General features: G+C 33.4%; 1 protein-coding gene across 1 annotated transcript in view; it reads right to left on the bottom strand.

Annotated features, from left to right (window-relative positions):
* The window catches only part of LOC126818652 (peroxidasin), a 42,647-nt gene that overhangs the window by 11,833 nt on the left and 12,669 nt on the right, over positions 1 to 18,145 (bottom strand). The window contains exons 2-5 of the mRNA XM_050546177.2: positions 16,555 to 16,626; positions 7,611 to 7,682; positions 4,750 to 4,821; positions 755 to 826 (exon numbers count right to left, since the gene is read on the bottom strand). Coding sequence (XP_050402134.1) covers positions 755 to 826; positions 4,750 to 4,821; positions 7,611 to 7,682; positions 16,555 to 16,626 — 288 coding nt within the window. The remainder of the gene's footprint in view (positions 1 to 754; positions 827 to 4,749; positions 4,822 to 7,610; positions 7,683 to 16,554; positions 16,627 to 18,145) is intronic.

Below are 18,145 nucleotides of genomic sequence, written 5' to 3'. Positions count from 1 at the left end.
ACAGTTAATTAAATGCAATACAAGTATCTAATTAAATGACTTTTCCCTTATTCGGTGCAAAATCTTTTAAATTTGAGTTCCCTACATGTTGCCTGATTTTAATTTCATCCATTTTGTACTAGCCAGATAAAACTTAGACTAATTAATGCCATTAATGAAAAAGTTAACGACCTGTACATAACGCAATATCTCATATGGGGAAAGAAAGTAAATTTTAGTTTCTGTTATTTAATTTCAACCATTTTGCACTAGCCAAATTAAACAGGGACTACAGTAAATAATGCCACTAATGTTAACGGCCTGCACAGAACTTGATATCTCATATAGGGACTGAAAACAAATTTTAGTTTATGTTTAAGTTCCTTAATTTCACCCATTTTGTACTAGCCAAATTAAACTTGGGCTAATTAATGCCACTAATATAAACGACCTGCACAGAACTGGATATCTCATATCGAGACATACAGTAAATATAAACAAACACAGCTTATTAACAATCTTCCCACCATCAGTTAATGAAGAATTTGTTGATGTTTTTAATGCATGAGATAAGAAATGGCATGTTGTTTTCCATAGCATATCCTAGTCTGGTATTATAATCAAAAATCTGCTAGATTAGACTTCTCATTAATAACAACGATAATAGTCAAATAAGTCTGCTATTTCAACATATCATATGTTAAAGTGGATATATAGAATTATAAATGAGTGGAATCTCCACTAAACATTAACAAATGCCAATTAATATACTTACAATCTCCTTAAACTTGATAAACCTTTAAATATACCCTTCGGTAATCGTTCCAGAATATTATTATGAAGATATCTGAAAATACAAGCAAATACACTCTTACATTTAGCTAGCCAAACTCAGTTAATAATTGAATAAAGTGAAGATTGAATAGCATTGAATGGAATGGCATACAATATTCAGACAATGTATACATGATTTGCCATATTGGGTAAACTATAAAAATGAATAAGCACATACAGGAATATGGCACAATGATTAGCAATCGCACAGTTGCATCTTCGATTCCCCACTCTAGCTGTGTCCTTGAAAAACCACTTTATTTCAGTCTACCCAGCGACAACAGGGTACTGGTAGGATAGTGGAAGGTAAACTTAATATAGCACAAAAATTCTGTATAATACAGAGACATGATTGCTAAAAGGAAGTCAGGATATCACATTATGTTAGGTGTTCAGAAACCTGTGTAATGAAATATCATGAGGTCATTGATCGACTTACGGAGCCAGATGAAAGAAGTCCAAATTATTCAACTTTTTAGATAAAGTTGTGATAACAAAATACACTCAGTTGCTGCCTGCACTATAAATGTGTACACAGGACCTCCTTGTTTCATTCTTTTCAATTGATTAGGCTAGAGACCTTTTAAAAGTTCCAAAGGGTTATCTTGTTCAGTGCGGGGATTGAAACCTTAGAAATCCTAGCTGTGAGTGTAAAAAATAAGGAAAGAACTTTAGATTTATATCTTCTTTCAACAAGAATTATTGGAATTTAGATCCAAACTGGTCTTTTTTGCTGTGAATCATATGTTTCATGAATGAAACATTTCTGAATGATGTGCATTAACCAATAGACCAAAGGTTATGACTAAAACATGCCACTCCGTGCTCACTCCGCCCACTATCATTCTACATCAGATGGCATAAAATAGACTATCTGATCCCATTTTTAAAATAACTTTAACAATCTTTCTTTTATCACATGGGATGGGTGCAAATAGATTTCCTGTCATTAACTTAAGATCTCCTTAGCTATTTTACAGAAGTAACTACTGAATGTTGATAATTCATATCTTATAAATAAATCTATAAGTGGCTGATTGTTTCAAGTTGAAATAAATTAAATTAATTATGGAAAGGAGATGTAAGTTTGATTGATTTAATTAACAGATGAATGCAACCCATAGTTTCCTAAATCAAATTTAGATCACTGATTTTATTTTTGTCTGATCATTATTTAAATGATGCATCAATCAGACCTGGGAGTAAAACAGAGAGGAAAGGGGATGCAGATTTACAGGTGCCCTTCAAACAATTTAAGCAAAATGATTTTAGACATCAAAAGCTGTGCCTGTTAGCAGCTAAGTCATCAAATATGAGCTAAACAACTCTTACAAATTTCAGAAAGTTTGGATCGTATTTGAATCCTTTTAGCTGTTAAGTCAATTTCATAACAAAGGAAGCACACCTTATTCAAAAAACTTTTGGTGGTCTTCCCCTTTCGATAACATTGAGATGATAACCCGAGATTTGATGAGTACTGTAGTTAATGATGACCGATATGGAGATACAGGTGTAGGTCCAAAGGGTCAATTTATCAAATTTCCAGTTATCACCACCCTGTGAGTTTTACATTAATAAATTTAGGTCTTCTTCAAGGTCTTTTGTATCATTTGCCTGATAAAGACTAGGGAATTAAAATTACATTATGGGAGATTAGATAACGAGCTGGCTGTTCTCACTATAATAGTTAAAAACTAGATAATGTAAAGGAAATTTGCTGAAAATTTCAGTCAAATTGATCCACTGTGAACCAAGAATTCAGCGATTGAACTTTCGGCCTCGCCTCGATCTACATTACTAAAGTCAGTAAAATAAAAAACATAGTCTCGATTATCCATTTTTTGATTTAATCAGAAGCAGCAGACTGGGTTCTAATCCAGTAAATATCTCAGGCTAGCGGTGACATCGAGAGTTGATTATGGTCTGGATAAGTTAATTAATGTCTAATTAATAATTTAGATAACATTTCAGGCCTAAAGAAAGACCTGAAATAGACAGATTTAGCTCTTGCATAATGTATGTTTAAACAGTAATTATACTCCATAACATCGTGTCTGATGTAAAAATATAAATTATGAATTTGAGTTTTCAAACACTGTATTTGAGCTATGTGGGGGGACTGTAGGATATAGTGTGATGTACATGGCTAGAATATAGTAAGTTATCAATTTTACTAAATTCTTCTCAATATGAAAATCACTCCTACATTCATGGGCATAAAAATTCAAATTTGTTATCAATCCCATTCAATGCTAATGGAATAAATCAAAATAACCGGAAACTTAATATTAACCTAAAAATATGATTTACAGGCTCAGAATCATCTGATTTATTAATATTCTTTATAAGTCAAGCTGACATGGCATGTTTTTCTACATTAAGATAGGAAGGGAGGCAGATTTTTACCCTATGAATCAACAATCGTGAGATTCCATATGTTAACCTGTGACAAACTACACACCAAATCTATTGGTAACAGGAGTGGCCCCATGATGTAATTGTAAAGTTGCCTGTTCGTTTATCAACTAACACAAATATAGATAAAAACATTACTTATACCAGATGTTCCATATATGACCTCATGTCAAAAATTGTTGCCATACAACTTTTGGGGGGATGTTTTTTTTCAAATTTCGCATCATTATATTATTTATCAACACTTCATGTTAATATTTCAAGATTTCTTTTCTAAAAGGTCATAAATGATCTACAGTGTAATTGAACATTTATTTTTTCATAGCCATTTGAATATTCCTATATTACATTCATCTCAAAAGTTAAATAAATATTTATCTGTAACACCCGTCTTCGTTAACCTTGTAGGTGGAGAAAAGTACATGTAGGACGTTAACCCTATTTCATTTTATATTACCACAAACGAAACAATGTTTTAAAATCATTGGCTGTGTGATTTTTTTCTGTTTTTCTGGCATAGTTACTAATTATCCCATTTGGTTAAAGAGTTCTCCATTTGAAATAAAACAATCTGTAAATATTGAGTCTATATAGTTACGATATTCTGTTAAGAGATATTCTAAAAATACTATTGAAAAGTTTGAAATTAAATGGGTTTTAATTTTCTACAGAATACCTTCCTAAAAGATAGGTTGCCAGGCAATGAAACACAAAGTCACAACAGCTAAGTCGTCTGGGCAATCCACAAAAGGTAATCATTAGGTACATACAAACAAATTCATTATACTGTATATTATCAATGTCATGTTGAAAAGGTTCTATGGCATAATCAACGGTAATAACTCTATAATCAGAATTATCAGGAATTCAAAAGAGTTCTTCATTTCACTAATTTTAATAACACACTAATTTCAAACTGATTGGATGATAACTTTTGTTATTGTGGCATTCACAAGATGCTACACAATGAAACAAGGAACATAACTCTAGAAGTAATTAACAGAAATTACTATAGGCTTCTTTGTTTAACCAATTTGAATAATGTAGAGTATATCAATTTCATACAGACTGAATAATGACTTTAAAACATTTTCAATTTATATTGATCCTTAAGGACTTTAAATTAAATATTAAGAAAATTTCATTTTGTTACGATTTGCTTAAAAATAATAGCCAAATACAAATATAGAAGTCCCCTCACCCTCACCCACTCTTTTCAGAAAGCCTGGACATAAAGCACAGCTGTCACAGACATTGTCCGACATAAATTATCACACAAAGTATACATTATAGAGTCTGAGTAATAATTTGTGTCTGTGACAAGTACCTTATGCCCATCACCATTAAATCTGGTCCTGTACACATCAAAGAAATTACTGAATGAATATCCTCACTGTCTCCAACAGTCCTTATTATATGTTAATGTATAGTATAATTTTCTCATTTATTAGGATTTGTGCTGTCATATAACCACTAATAGTGATATATAAGTTAAAATAAAATAATAATAGTTATACTTACAATTGTTCTATCTTTGGAGTATCTCTAAATGTTTTCTCTCCAATATTTCTAATTTTATTTTTATATAAATATCTGCAATTATCAAATTATAAACAATGTGTAATTAGAATATGTACACAATATGCATGAAACTAAGTCTATTCGAAAACAAAAAAAAATAAAAATATGAATACACGTTTCCTTATTTAAATTGAACAAAAACACTGAGAGAAATGTATTCTTCACATAGTTAAAGATACATTATGTGAGATAAGATAAAGAGATGGCAGTTCTCGCTATAATAGTTAAAAACTAGATAGTGTAAAGGTAATTTGCTGAAAATTTCAGTCAAATTGATCCACTATAAGCCGAGAAAGAAGCAGGTGAAATTTTTGCATAGTCTCGGTCATCATTACTAAAATCATTAATATAAACAGCATAGTCTCGATTATCCACTTTTTTTTATTTAATTATTAATGGCTGTTAGCGGCATATAGGAATCTAATCCAGCCAACATCGAAGGCTAGCCTTGACATTGAGAGTTTATTATGGTCTGGATAAGTTAATTAATGTCTAATGTCTAATTTCAGGCCTAAAGAAAGACTTGTAATAAGCAGATTTTGCTCTTGCATAATGCATGTTTAATAAGAAATCTAATTAATATTAGATTTTAGTTTCGCTTCTTTCCTTTATGTTGTTTACATTTACTGTACAACACCTTTAACCCTTTAAACACCAATGGACTGATTTCTAGGCATGACATTGTAGTGCCTACAATATGAACTGCCATTTCCCAGATGTAGGATGTCAAACATTCAGACAACAACCGTTGGTAAGACTAACACCACAAAGTAGAATTATTGAAGATAACGATATTTCAAGAGTAATTTAGATATGAATATCTATACTAAGAAATAAGAAAGTGATATGTAAGCTGGTTTAAAATCTCTGGAGAATCGAGCTCACACGGTTATAAGATAAACCATCTGCTGCACTATTCTCAACTATTGATGGTTTGAGTTAATTATGTATGTGTATATCCTAATATGTATATTACATATAGCAAGGCAATTTCAAATCAACGCTTAGGGATTGAAATAGGATTCTAATTTCAGACATACTAGCCAATCTGATCTGACTGACTATGAAATTGACCAGGAGTAGATTTACCTGTCAATCTATTTACAGCCATGATATGAGGTGTTTTGAGAATTACGACAGATATAAACACTGCTATACTTGTAGGTTTTGTCTGTACAAAGAATGATCAAAATAATATGGAATTAATAAAATGCAGAATAAAGGACTGACTTGTAAAACTTTGAAGCAAGCTCCCTCAAATAAACCATCTTAAAGATGGTTTCTAACCAGATTAAAATCAATTATACTTCATTTTATTTTATCTGACATATTTTATTTTCAAAACATTGTTCAGATCACCTAGAATTCTGAACAAATCAAATTGTCTGTATTTGTATACTTGGCTGTACACTGTGATGAATTATGTGAAAGTGTATATGTATAGGATATTAACCTACCCGAAGCCCAAGCGTTCTCTACCATATCAATCCGAGGGAGAGTAGGTTTATATCCGACATATACAACGCCATTTCACCCTTAAATTTAATGGGCTCTTCCATTAAAAGGCAACAACGATTGGATAATTGCTCGATAGTTTCCGCCAAATAGCGAAAATTACCGAAGTAATCACGTGCAATTACGTGCATGTTTTTGTTTATACGTCGCCATTTTGGACTATTGAATTGAAAGCAAAAACAAAATGGATAGTAATACGAAGTCAGAAGAATAATCAATCCTTTTTAGCCAACATATTGACGATGGAATAGATGTGAATGCAAATATCGACGAGGATCTATCCAAAGCCTGCAGAAAATTTGGACCAAGAGGCATTGTTTTCCAAGAATTCTGACAGTGAACCCATATTGGAGGTTTTCAGTATGTTCAGAGAAGGATTTGACCGGCTGTTTTAAAATACTATATAAATGAACTCTTGAGCGATAAATATTTTTCAAGTCTAGGAGTGTGTGGACGGAAAGAAAATTCTGAAAGATATCTTAGACATGGAGTATGGGTAATCGATTTAAATATGTCGATAAGTACGCCGTCTATTTCGGCCCAGAATGTTACAAACTGTACCATAACAATTTTTAATGGTCAAAAGAATAAAAATTTATTTCTATGTTTTTTGTTTTATTTCGATCATCTATGTCATCAGCGGTTGATATGAGCTGACTATATCGACCTGAGATGACGTCATTAGCGGTTGATATGAAATATCAACCACTCATGACGTCATCAGCGGTTGATATGAACGAATATATCAACCTATGATGACGTCATGACAGGTTGTTATGAGATATAACTGCTATGGACATAAAAGAAAAAACTACCGCCAGTTGTATATATGAGAATAATTCTTGGTGGTTTTAGGGTTTCTAACCATTTGTAATATAATTGTCAGATGATACAGATGATAAGACAGTTGGTTAGATTACAAACGTAGTGTAAAAATCAGAAGAAAAAAAATTTCTAATCTAATTGAAAGTAGATGTGAAAGGTTTTATATCCCTTAAAATCAGACGCAGATTATACAATATGGGGTATTCATAATAACAACAAATTATTTCAACATAAATAATAAATAAAATTTGGTAAGTTCAAGGATGTTTATTCATGCAGCTTGACAACCAACATCATAATTTAGCAATGTAATTAAACCAACCTGTTGTTAAAACATCACCAGTATCTTAAAACGGACAATGTCATGAGAACAGCATACATGTATATTATGATTTTAGTAATATATCAGACAATTAAAACAGTTGGGTTTTTCTCATTAATTAATCTTGTTTTATACTTACATATATTTAACTTCATTTAATCCCATAAAAGATCCTTCTTCTAATTTTTCTATTTCATTATTATTCAATAATCTGGAAAAGAAAATAGTTTTAAAAAGTTTAGACAGTGAGGAGAAAAATTCTGTCCACTCACTAAACTCTGACTGATTCATTTAAGGTTATGTCCTATGAAAACTTTACAGTTATGTCCTATGAGCACGTCATTATGGTTATGTCCTATGAGCGATTTGTGGTTATTTCCTATGAGCATTTTACGGTTATGTCCTATGAGCACTTTACGGTTATGTCCTATAAGCTCTTTCCAGTTATGTCCCATGAGTGTTTTATAGTTATGTCCTATGAGCGTTTTATGGTTATGTCCTATGAGTGCTTTTCGGTTATGTCCTATGAGCACTTTACGGTTATGTCCTATGAGCGCTTTCCAGTTATGCCCTATGAGCGTTTTATAGTTATGTCCTATGAGTGATTTACGGTTATGTCCTATGAGCACTTTCCGGTTATGTCCTATGAGCATTTTATGGCTATGTCCTATGAGCGCTTTACGGTTATGTTCTATGAGCGCTTTACGGTAATGTCCTATGAGCGCTTTACGGTTATGTCCTATGAGCGTTTTAAGGTTGTGTCCTACAAGGACAAGCAATTTCATTTTAACAAATCTGAATAAACATGGCACTGGCAACATACCTACTAAATTTCATTGAAATACAGAAAGCACTCCAGGAAAAGAAGTCAAATATGGCTACCAGTAATTGTTTACTTTAGGCAAACGGTGGACTGAAGTGACGACATAAGCCTTTTGGGTGGATGGCCTAATGGGCCAAATAAACAGTCTGCTAATATCAGTGGATGACAAATTCAATGATGCATTTTCTTATCTTATGATACGATTTAATTAATTTAATTAGTGAAATTCATTAGGAACTGAGTAAAAGACAAAATTAAAATAGACATCAAATTGGACAAATAAACTGTTCTTGAATTGCTTTAAATTTACCACAAGCCCGATTATCACTCATATCAAAAGGATGTAATAAAAGTTTTCATCAAATTAAAATGCTGCACTGGCATTGAACCTTTTTAAAGAAATAATTTGCTATATATTCAAGTACATGTAATATTGCCTTCTATTGAGACCCTATTCTTCCCAGACAAAATAGAAGTTTATCAAACATAATTATAGTTTGTGTATATACATGTATGTATTATATAGGTCTTTATGAATAGGTACAGTAGGTGAATCAATGCAATCTTGTACTAGCTTTATTTACTTGAGAATGATTGGAATGTTCAAGTTGAGTTTTGTGGGTTTGAACAGCAGTTTTTACAAGTGGTTGGGTTATTCCAATAAACAAAAGGAACATGTTATAATTGGAAAAGAAATGAAGGGAGTAGAAGCTTACTCTCTTAAACAGGCCTTTTTGTCCTCCTTTTTGCGGATAATAGTAAGTGCATCAGGACAGCACTACACACAAACAAAACTGATAAGGCAAATCTGCAGACAAGACAAACTACACAGACATTGCAAGAACCAAACAAAAATATCATTGTTTACTGACATTGTTAGAAAGGCAAGTCAACAAAGTATTAACTGTTGACAATGGAATGGAATAAAATCGGGTCTAATGTCTATCAACACAATACACAGGACCTTGTTGGTTTTTTTTACCCAACTGAAAGACCAGACACTGTTCTTTGCCAGGCCCTCTATCCTGCACCAGTAACAAGTGGAAATCCCACAGCAAAATCCCAGGGAACACCTGAATTGAATCTTGGATTTCCTGGTAAGTGAACCAGCACAGTACTGACCATGGCTCCCATGCCATATAGCTCCTGCTATTAAGTTTCCTGCTCCCATAACAAGTTGTAGTGATTCTGACAAGTACGGTATTCATCAACTGATTGACTTTTGTGCTTACTTTCTGATATTTTCTGCATATTAAATTGTGGGCACATAAGAATAAAGGAGGATAAAACTATGAAAGGAGTTTCTATTCCCATTATTCTAACTCCCAGCCTATTACCCATGTACATTATACATACAATAAACAAAAGGAATGTCAACTATAAACATGACATAAATATTTTTTATACAAATGTTTCTATGTATGTTTTTAAAGATGCATACATGATAAAACCAACATGTAGGTATAGAATTTCATTTACAGTTCATTTAATTTGCCCATGTTTGTTTATCAGAACTTTTTCGGAAGATAAAAACATGTTCTAAAGAAAGGAGACTACTTTGATTTAGGTCAAGATCAAGCACTGAATTTGGTTGCCGTTACAAGTGGTTTTAATGCGTTTCATTCTTTGATTATTGATATACCAGTATGATTACACTTTTATTTTTGTAGGGGAAGGCCTATGCATAAGCATTTATTGTATGTTTTTTTTAACTTTTAATTTGACCACAACATCGGTTATATCTCAACGCTTTTGTATTGACACATGGCCGGATTAACCTTATGGGGGCCCAAGACAAGTTAAGGAGAGAGCCTGAATTAATCAAAGTGTGCAAAATATATTTGATCTGGTGCATTCTGAGGTATAATCTGGGAGATTAACACAAGAATCTCTCGATCATCCAATGGAACTTTTCATCGTGTACTCAACCCAAAATGTGGAGGCCCCACATTTGTCCCACTTTGTCCCCCACCCGATACAGTACCGTATATATGGATATAGAATGTTCCACTCTATTTTTGTAAATATGTAATTTCACATGATTACAGAGAGACATGGTGGCTCCTAACCCTTGCTGACCGGGAAAACCCAGATTTGATCCCAGTGATCGCTGAGAAAGTTTATTAGGATTTTCCGGTGTGGTTCCCCCTTGTTAGTGGTGCAGGACAGAGGGCTGACAAAGAACAACATCTAGTCGTTCGGATGGGACGGCAAAATTGAGAAAAAATTCAAATGTACCAAATTAATTAAGGAATGAAGATTGAGACAAAGAGACAGAAATAGGCTTATACGTCCACTTAACAGAAACTAGGTCATTTTGGGACTAAAAAATGGTACAATTTTATTTCAATCATTTGCTTGTGCATATGGGGTCTTTAGCTGTCATGTACAAGTGTGGGCAGACACCTTACTTCTTGTCATGTACAAGTGTGTGATCAAAACCACACCCCTCAATGACAGACCTGTTCGATGCGCACACTATTAGACGATACAACTACCCTAGATTGTTGATTGAATATGTTGACCAGACACAAATATCATTCAGTATCTGTAACTACCTGTATTCCACATTTCAGAAAACAAGTATTAGATTTAGGCTAATAAAATAGGGCAACCTGATATCAAAATTGTTCCAAAACCTTTAATGAAAAACAAACATTATGATCAAAATTAATGAAATTGCCCATTTCATTTTCCATACACCACTCAAAGAGGTTATGTCCTTTTAAACCGCTTATGTCTGGCTGAGAAGAAATTTGTCTGAAGATCAAGAAATGTTTAATAAAAGATCAGACATGTCTTAATAGAACACGAAACATGTAATTTGTATATCTCAACAAAACATGTCTCCCTTTGAAGTGTTAAATAATATGTCTGTTCTTTGATCTCTTATAATAATGTGTGATTTGTACAATATGGGTGAAAGGAAGATCACGGTTTAAAATCAGGGTGTTATCTGGTTGGTTGAGGAGATCTAATATTTTTTTCAGACTGAAAGGAATATATGATAAACATTTTTATACCTTTTTATATCTGCAGTAGAAATTAAATTTATTCTACTACACCTACCTACATGTATAGCGCACACTGACACAATTAACCCATGTATTTGCTTGATAAACAGATATTTTGAATAATAAACAAAGTGGTTGAAGGCAATATGAAAATATGCCCACCACCAGCTTTGTGAATGGAGGCAAGGACATCTGAGCATATGGAGGCAAGGACATCTGAGCATGTTGTGATGAATATCAATAAGGCAATAATTCCATCTCAAGAACTGATCTGTACAGTGTTTAAAATGTTTTGCTAAAAGGGACAATATTTTTGGTAAAAGGGACAATAACTCTGTAATAAGTGATGCAGGACAAATGAAATGAAATGAAATGGGGTTTAATTTCCTACTGTTCTGCCCCGAACTGGGCTCATGAAGACGGGCATACACCATACAGTGTGCTATGAGTGAAATTTTGCCCGGAAAGCGGCACTACGGCCTACATTTATATCAAATTCCAACTGTCAAGGGATCTTTTACACCTATGTGTACACGGGACCTTGGTTTTCGTCCCATCCGAATGACTAGACAGCTGTCCTTGTCAGGTTCTCCGTCCTGTATCACTGACAAGGGGGGCAAAAGTTGCACATTTTAATTGGTTCATATGCTGAATAAACGGTCAGACTAATGATCATTAGTTTGTTACACATGTTAAAAAGTGCAACTCTGAATTTAGATATGGGTTCCTTTTAATGACTAGCCAAGTAATTACAGCAAGTTTGAAAAGATAGGTTGCCAGGCAACGAAACATACGCCCACAGCAGCTAAATCGTCCGGGCAGTCAACAAGAATTGTCACATATTTTTACTTTTTCGGTAATGAAACATTTATAATACATTAAAATCTGATTAAGAGTAACAACTCATTAAGTAATTATCAGAAAACCATTAGAATTGGTTTGGTTTTTATAAAGTTTTGCCCCATGCTAACGTTTAGTATAGGAAACTTTAACATCATGGATTTAGCTGTTCAAGTCATAAAAATTCATTGCAAATCAATATACTTGTTTGTCTCAAGACCTTAAACTCTTTGTATGAATCTGAAGTCAATCGGATGATAACTTTAGCTTCTAGAGGGTCACAATGTTTTTAAAAGTGATCAAGGGCCATAACTTTGGCAGTAATTATCGGAAATCGTTGAAAATCAATATGATTCTTCCTCTCATGACCTCAAACACTCTGTATCAATTTAAAGTCAATCGGATATTAACTTTAGCCTCTAGAGCATTTACAAGATTTTTTGAAGTGATCAAGGGCCATAACTCTGGCAGTAATTATCGAAAATCTTCGTCTCATGACCTTTAACACTGTGTATAAATTTAAACTCAATCGGATATTAACTTTAGCCTCTAGAGCGTCCACAAGATTTTTCAAAGTGATCAAGGGCCATAACTCTGGCAGTAATTATCGGAAATCGCTGAAAATCAATAGGCTTCATCGTCTCATGACCTTAAACACTGTGTATAAATTTAAAGTCAATCGGATATTAACTTTGACCTCTAGAGCATCCATAAGATTTTTTGAATTGATCAAGGGCCATAACTCTGGAAGTAATTATCGGAAATTGCTGAAAATCAATAGGCTTCTTCGTCTCATGACCTTAAACACTGTGTATAAATTTAAAGTCAATCGGATATTAACTCTGACCTCTAAAGCGTCCACAAGATTTTTTGAAGTGATCAAGGGCCATAACTCTGGCAGTAATTATCGGAAATCGCTGAAAATCAATAGGCTTCTTCATCACATGACCTTAAACACTGTGTATAAATTTGAAGTCAATCGGATATTAACTTTAGCCTCTAGAGCGTCCACAAGCAATTGTGGACGCCGGACCGACGGCCCGGACCGCCGGACGGACAGACGGACGGGGACGACGACAATATACGACCACATTTCAATGTGGGCGTATAAAAATCATTTACAAGCTTTCGTAACAGTGGCAATAACAAGTCGATGTCTTTATGAAACAAAAGATATTCTAAAAATGCTCCCTTTTTAAGGGTGACATCATCCTTCCTCATTATTGTGGGTATCATCACTGCATGTGTTCTTGATCTCTGTATTTCATATTCACGGCAAAAGAATTTTCAGGAACTTTTCTTCGCAAATTTGTTGTATTACCCTAGTCTTTGTGTTGAGATTAGTGGAATTGGTAAAGACTCATAAGGAGAACACTACTGACTTTTTGTTCTTTCAAGACACTTTGGCACTTCATTTCAAAAGCTCTGTATATTATTCAGACAGTCTGTGTGCCAAGAAATTTTGGTTATTCACCATCAAATTATATCTTTTATTTGAAAGATGTCTGGATTGATGTCAAACAATGTATATTTGATAGAGTACAAAACACCCCTGTGTGAAGATCCTTTACAATAGAAACAGATCCACATCAACATTATCATGTGTTAATTGGTTCACTAATGTTTTTAATGACAATAAGTACCGTTAAAGAAAATAACGATAAAACCCTTCTGTCAAACACAGTATCAGGATCATTGGTTGCTTGTTACTATCCATAGTTAGTAGGAGAAAGCTGTCTATGGGCATATCAAGTTTATTTATCAATGTCTAATGATGACTGTATCTCAAGTTTTAACATGTTGACGATGAAGGATTTGTCTCACCTTTTTGTATAGCGGACGATGTATCATGCCAGGTATAAGTAATATATAAGTATGTTACTGTGTCTCTAGTAGGTAACGTAGTGTAATAGGTTCCTATGAATCGTGTAGACAATCCCATTCTTCTAACACGTAATTTACCAAAGTAGAACAGACAGGTACTGTCTCCACAAAGTATTGTACATGAGAAATACATATGTGAGGGAGAAAGCTAAATCAAGGGTTATATTGGGGAGAAATAAACACCACAGGGTAACCTCCACTAAACACAAACTGCTTTATTTATGGCCTAACTTCACTTGTGCATAGGGGATGGACAAAAATGATTAGCGAGTTTGACCTCCACTCTACTACACAAACTAAGTTATTTCAGTCCCAAAATAAAGTTACAATGAACATTGTAGTTTAGGATCAAAAGGAAAATTGTGTTTTGTAGACAAGACAGTATTAGTTCTGCTCCTCAATATTCAAATATCACTTCCAGTCACAACATAGACTAGTCTAGACATAATATTTAATAGGTCTTTCTTTTTCTGGACTCTACTTTTATACTTTTACTCCAATTTAACTCTCCCTGTCTAAAATATCAGCATATAATGTGAACTGGGTTGTTTTGTACACAATTGGTGTTGTTTTGAACTGCACTAGCTGATACATCTAGATTTCGAAATAAGGCTGTATTCAGTGAACTTTATGTAAAGGCTGTATTCAGTGAACTCTAAAGAATTGACAGCAGACAACAACAGACCACTGCACTTTTAGTAAAGATGGAATTGAAAAACAAATTTAATAATCTTAGTGCCTGATTCATTTGATAAAATAATTATTTTATCCAATTGTTATAATTCAATTATACATATGACCATTTAGATCTTACAGTCAACTTAAAAATGTATGCTTTTTAATTCAGGAAATTGTAATAAAATTATTTTAGAAATTTCAAGAACACTGAAATGTTTTTATGAAGTCAAAATGTTATACATTTTCTTAATTTTTTTTTTTTAAAATAAAAATGCTATACATTCCCTTACTCAGTGTCAATGTATTTAATGTTTCAATGTTTTATAACAACATTTATTTTATGAAGTCAAAATGTTATACATTTTCTTAATTTTTTTTTTTTTAAATAAAAATGCTATACATTCCCTTACTCAGTGTCAATGTATTTAATGTTTCAATGTTTTATAACAACATTTATCTTTACCTTAATTTATAACTAACCAAAGTTTTGTGGCCCCCTCTTTCAGAAATCCTGAACACCTTAAAGCAATACTGGACAATAAGAAGTAATTAACACAGTCAAATTTCTAAATTTTGTGTGAAAACATTAACAGTAACAATTGTTTTACAAATAAGATAATGCTAAAATGGGTTTAATAATGCAGATTTAAATGCTAAAACTTGATCACAAAAAATTCCTGGTCACTCAGAGATAAACAAAATACTCTATCAATTCACCGCTTTCAAAATTTTGAAGTGGGAGTCCTATATTTCGTTTCGTTTTTTTATACTTTTGATGGCCTACACTACACGAAGATCTGACCGGTTGTACTGGTACATTGTGTCAGGGGTCGTATGAACGGCTTTTGACCCTATGACATGAGACATTGATTAATCAATTAGCGTTGATGTTTCTAGTGGTTTACCCATAGTTCCATGCATTGCCTTATCCCTCACTTCAGCCAAAACGCCGGTAATATAACAACTCTTCCAGATCCTAGTGTAGTAAAAACAAGTAAAACGAAGTTTTAAACTACAAAAAACGAAACGAAATAAGATCTGTGTTTTAATCAGATTGAACTATTAGTTGATATTTAAGACAATAGACAGGCCTACTTCTACTTTGAACTTACATGCTGGAGAACAGATGTAAACTTGTCTGAGATATAAGATTGGTGTACAATAAAGTTGTGTGTGATATATGTCTAAATATATTAATATACCTTCAGGTTTTAAATGGTTTAATGACTTACACATTTTGTTGTATTACACGTTTAGCAAGTCAAACAGTCTGATCCATTTCCCTTATGATGTGAAGTGACAAGGTCATTGAGTAATATTAAGTGAATGACTTACTTACAACAACCTCCCACTCAAACATTATATCTACATCTGAGAGACATGTGAAAATTACTAATGAATGATAAACAGTCTCATACTGGCAGGATAAATGAACAAGAGTAAATTTTCCATCATAATCCTATTTATATGGTCGACCTACACAAACCCTTGTCGAAGATTGAATCTGTTCTTGGTTTGGTTCGGTTCCTTGTCCATGGGACTTGTCAAGGATGTATGACAACTCTGTTGGTTAGGAGTTAACTTCTGAAAGTTGAGTACCATATGACATATCTAAAGTGACTACATGTATAATCATAGGTTACGACTCTACCCGGGTAAAACTCCTGGTTTATACAAACAAGATGACCGATTCCCACAATACACTCCTCCATATTGTCATTGTTAATATACATAAATTCTGACACTACCACACACAAGAATTTGTAATTTGGGGTTTTTTAACAATATTGGTTTTATAAATTAATACCAATATTGCTACTTTAATAAAAGAAAGTAATACTTACAGTGTTGTTAGTCTGTTTAAATTTCTAAATGTTCCAACTGGTATACTCTTTATTTTGTTAAATCTTAAATCTCTGAAAACATAAAATCAAGAAAAAGTGTTATTACAAATTATATTAGCCTTTTCATCATTGAAAAAAATAAAATAAATGGGGTTAAATACCATACCTTGCTGCATCAACCAGGCCAATGAAGACGACTATAATTCTCCATGCAGTACATTATTCAGATTTATTTGGCCCAGACATTGATGTTTTCAAACTACTATTGATGTTTTCAAACTACTCATGATCAAGGGTTCTCTTAAGGCTCTCTTAAGTACAGTACCCACTCTTCAATGAATGCTGACCGTCAAGGCTTCTTTTACACTCCCATCACTGAGTATATCAGTGGACCTTGGCTTTTCGCTTCATCCAAACGACTAGATGCATTTCATTGCGAGGCCCTTCATCCTACCCTACTGACCAGGGAAACCATCCTGCAAAACCCTGATAAACTGTCTCGGCCTACAAATGGATCAAAGCCTAGACCTCCTGGTTGCTTGAGCCAACACACCTCACTGATCCACCTTTTCATGACAGTTTTAATGTTTTATTTCGTTATTGAATATTAGGACCAAAGGACCTTTGCTTACTGGGTCAAAGATGCCTTTTGGGGGGGGGGGGGAATTCAAAGTGTGTATCTTTCAACCAATTCCGTTTTGTTAGCTTCATATGCATTGGTGCCCAAAAATTTTGATCAATTCATGGAGTGTTCGACTTCATCCTTCACATACATCTACCATTACATATAAAACATATTTATAACCTACTAAACCAAGATTTGTAAGTCATGTGCTCTGATTCCATCATATCTGAGGGGGACCAGTTGGTCAAGTGGTTTAACATAATAAGGCAAGAGGCAAGGTTTCGATACAAGGGGAAGAGTTGTCTGGATGATTTCGTGGGGGATTTATGGGTCATTCATTTTCCACTCACTACAGATGTAACAAATGTTAGTCGTCTTCCCCCCCCCCCCCCCCAATTTTTCTGGGCTCCAGTTGTATGAATTTCACAATGTTACAACCTACGGGCAAGTTCAATAGCATCGTATGACCATGTATGTACAGGTCATTTGTTGTTGGGCATCTAATTGCAATATATATAATTTGAAGCTGTGATGAAAACTTAGCTTGGTGGTGAATTAACATGCAAAAATCAGGTAGATTAACCCATTTACAAAAAAAAACATAAATTCTCAGGGAGGAAAAAAAAACAAACAAATATAGGCCATATATAAATGCTGGTAAATCATGTATAATATAAAAGAGAACAAAAAAAAAAAAGAATGACTAGTAATTTAAAATTAAATTCAGAATACAACAGTCAAAGAGATTGTACAACTAATAGTGACAATATAATTGAGTTTAACATTTCATGTTGACAATGATTGTGACAACTACAATTATGAGAATGGCATAATGTTTGAAAGGAATCTGATCTGGAAAAAAAGCTCCAAATATATTGATAATAATGCCCGCATATATATATGAATACAAGTGACCTGCCAATTCAAGCCAGTGCAGCAACAACCAGGTTTTGTCAGTAAATCCCA

The sequence above is a fragment of the Patella vulgata genome, chromosome 4, assembly GCF_932274485.2.
Source record: "Patella vulgata chromosome 4, xgPatVulg1.2, whole genome shotgun sequence".
In the NCBI taxonomy this organism is placed as follows: Eukaryota; Metazoa; Mollusca; class Gastropoda; family Patellidae; genus Patella; species Patella vulgata.
Note: the sequence above shows the minus strand (reverse complement) of the source record. Positions and strands in the feature narration are given on the sequence as shown.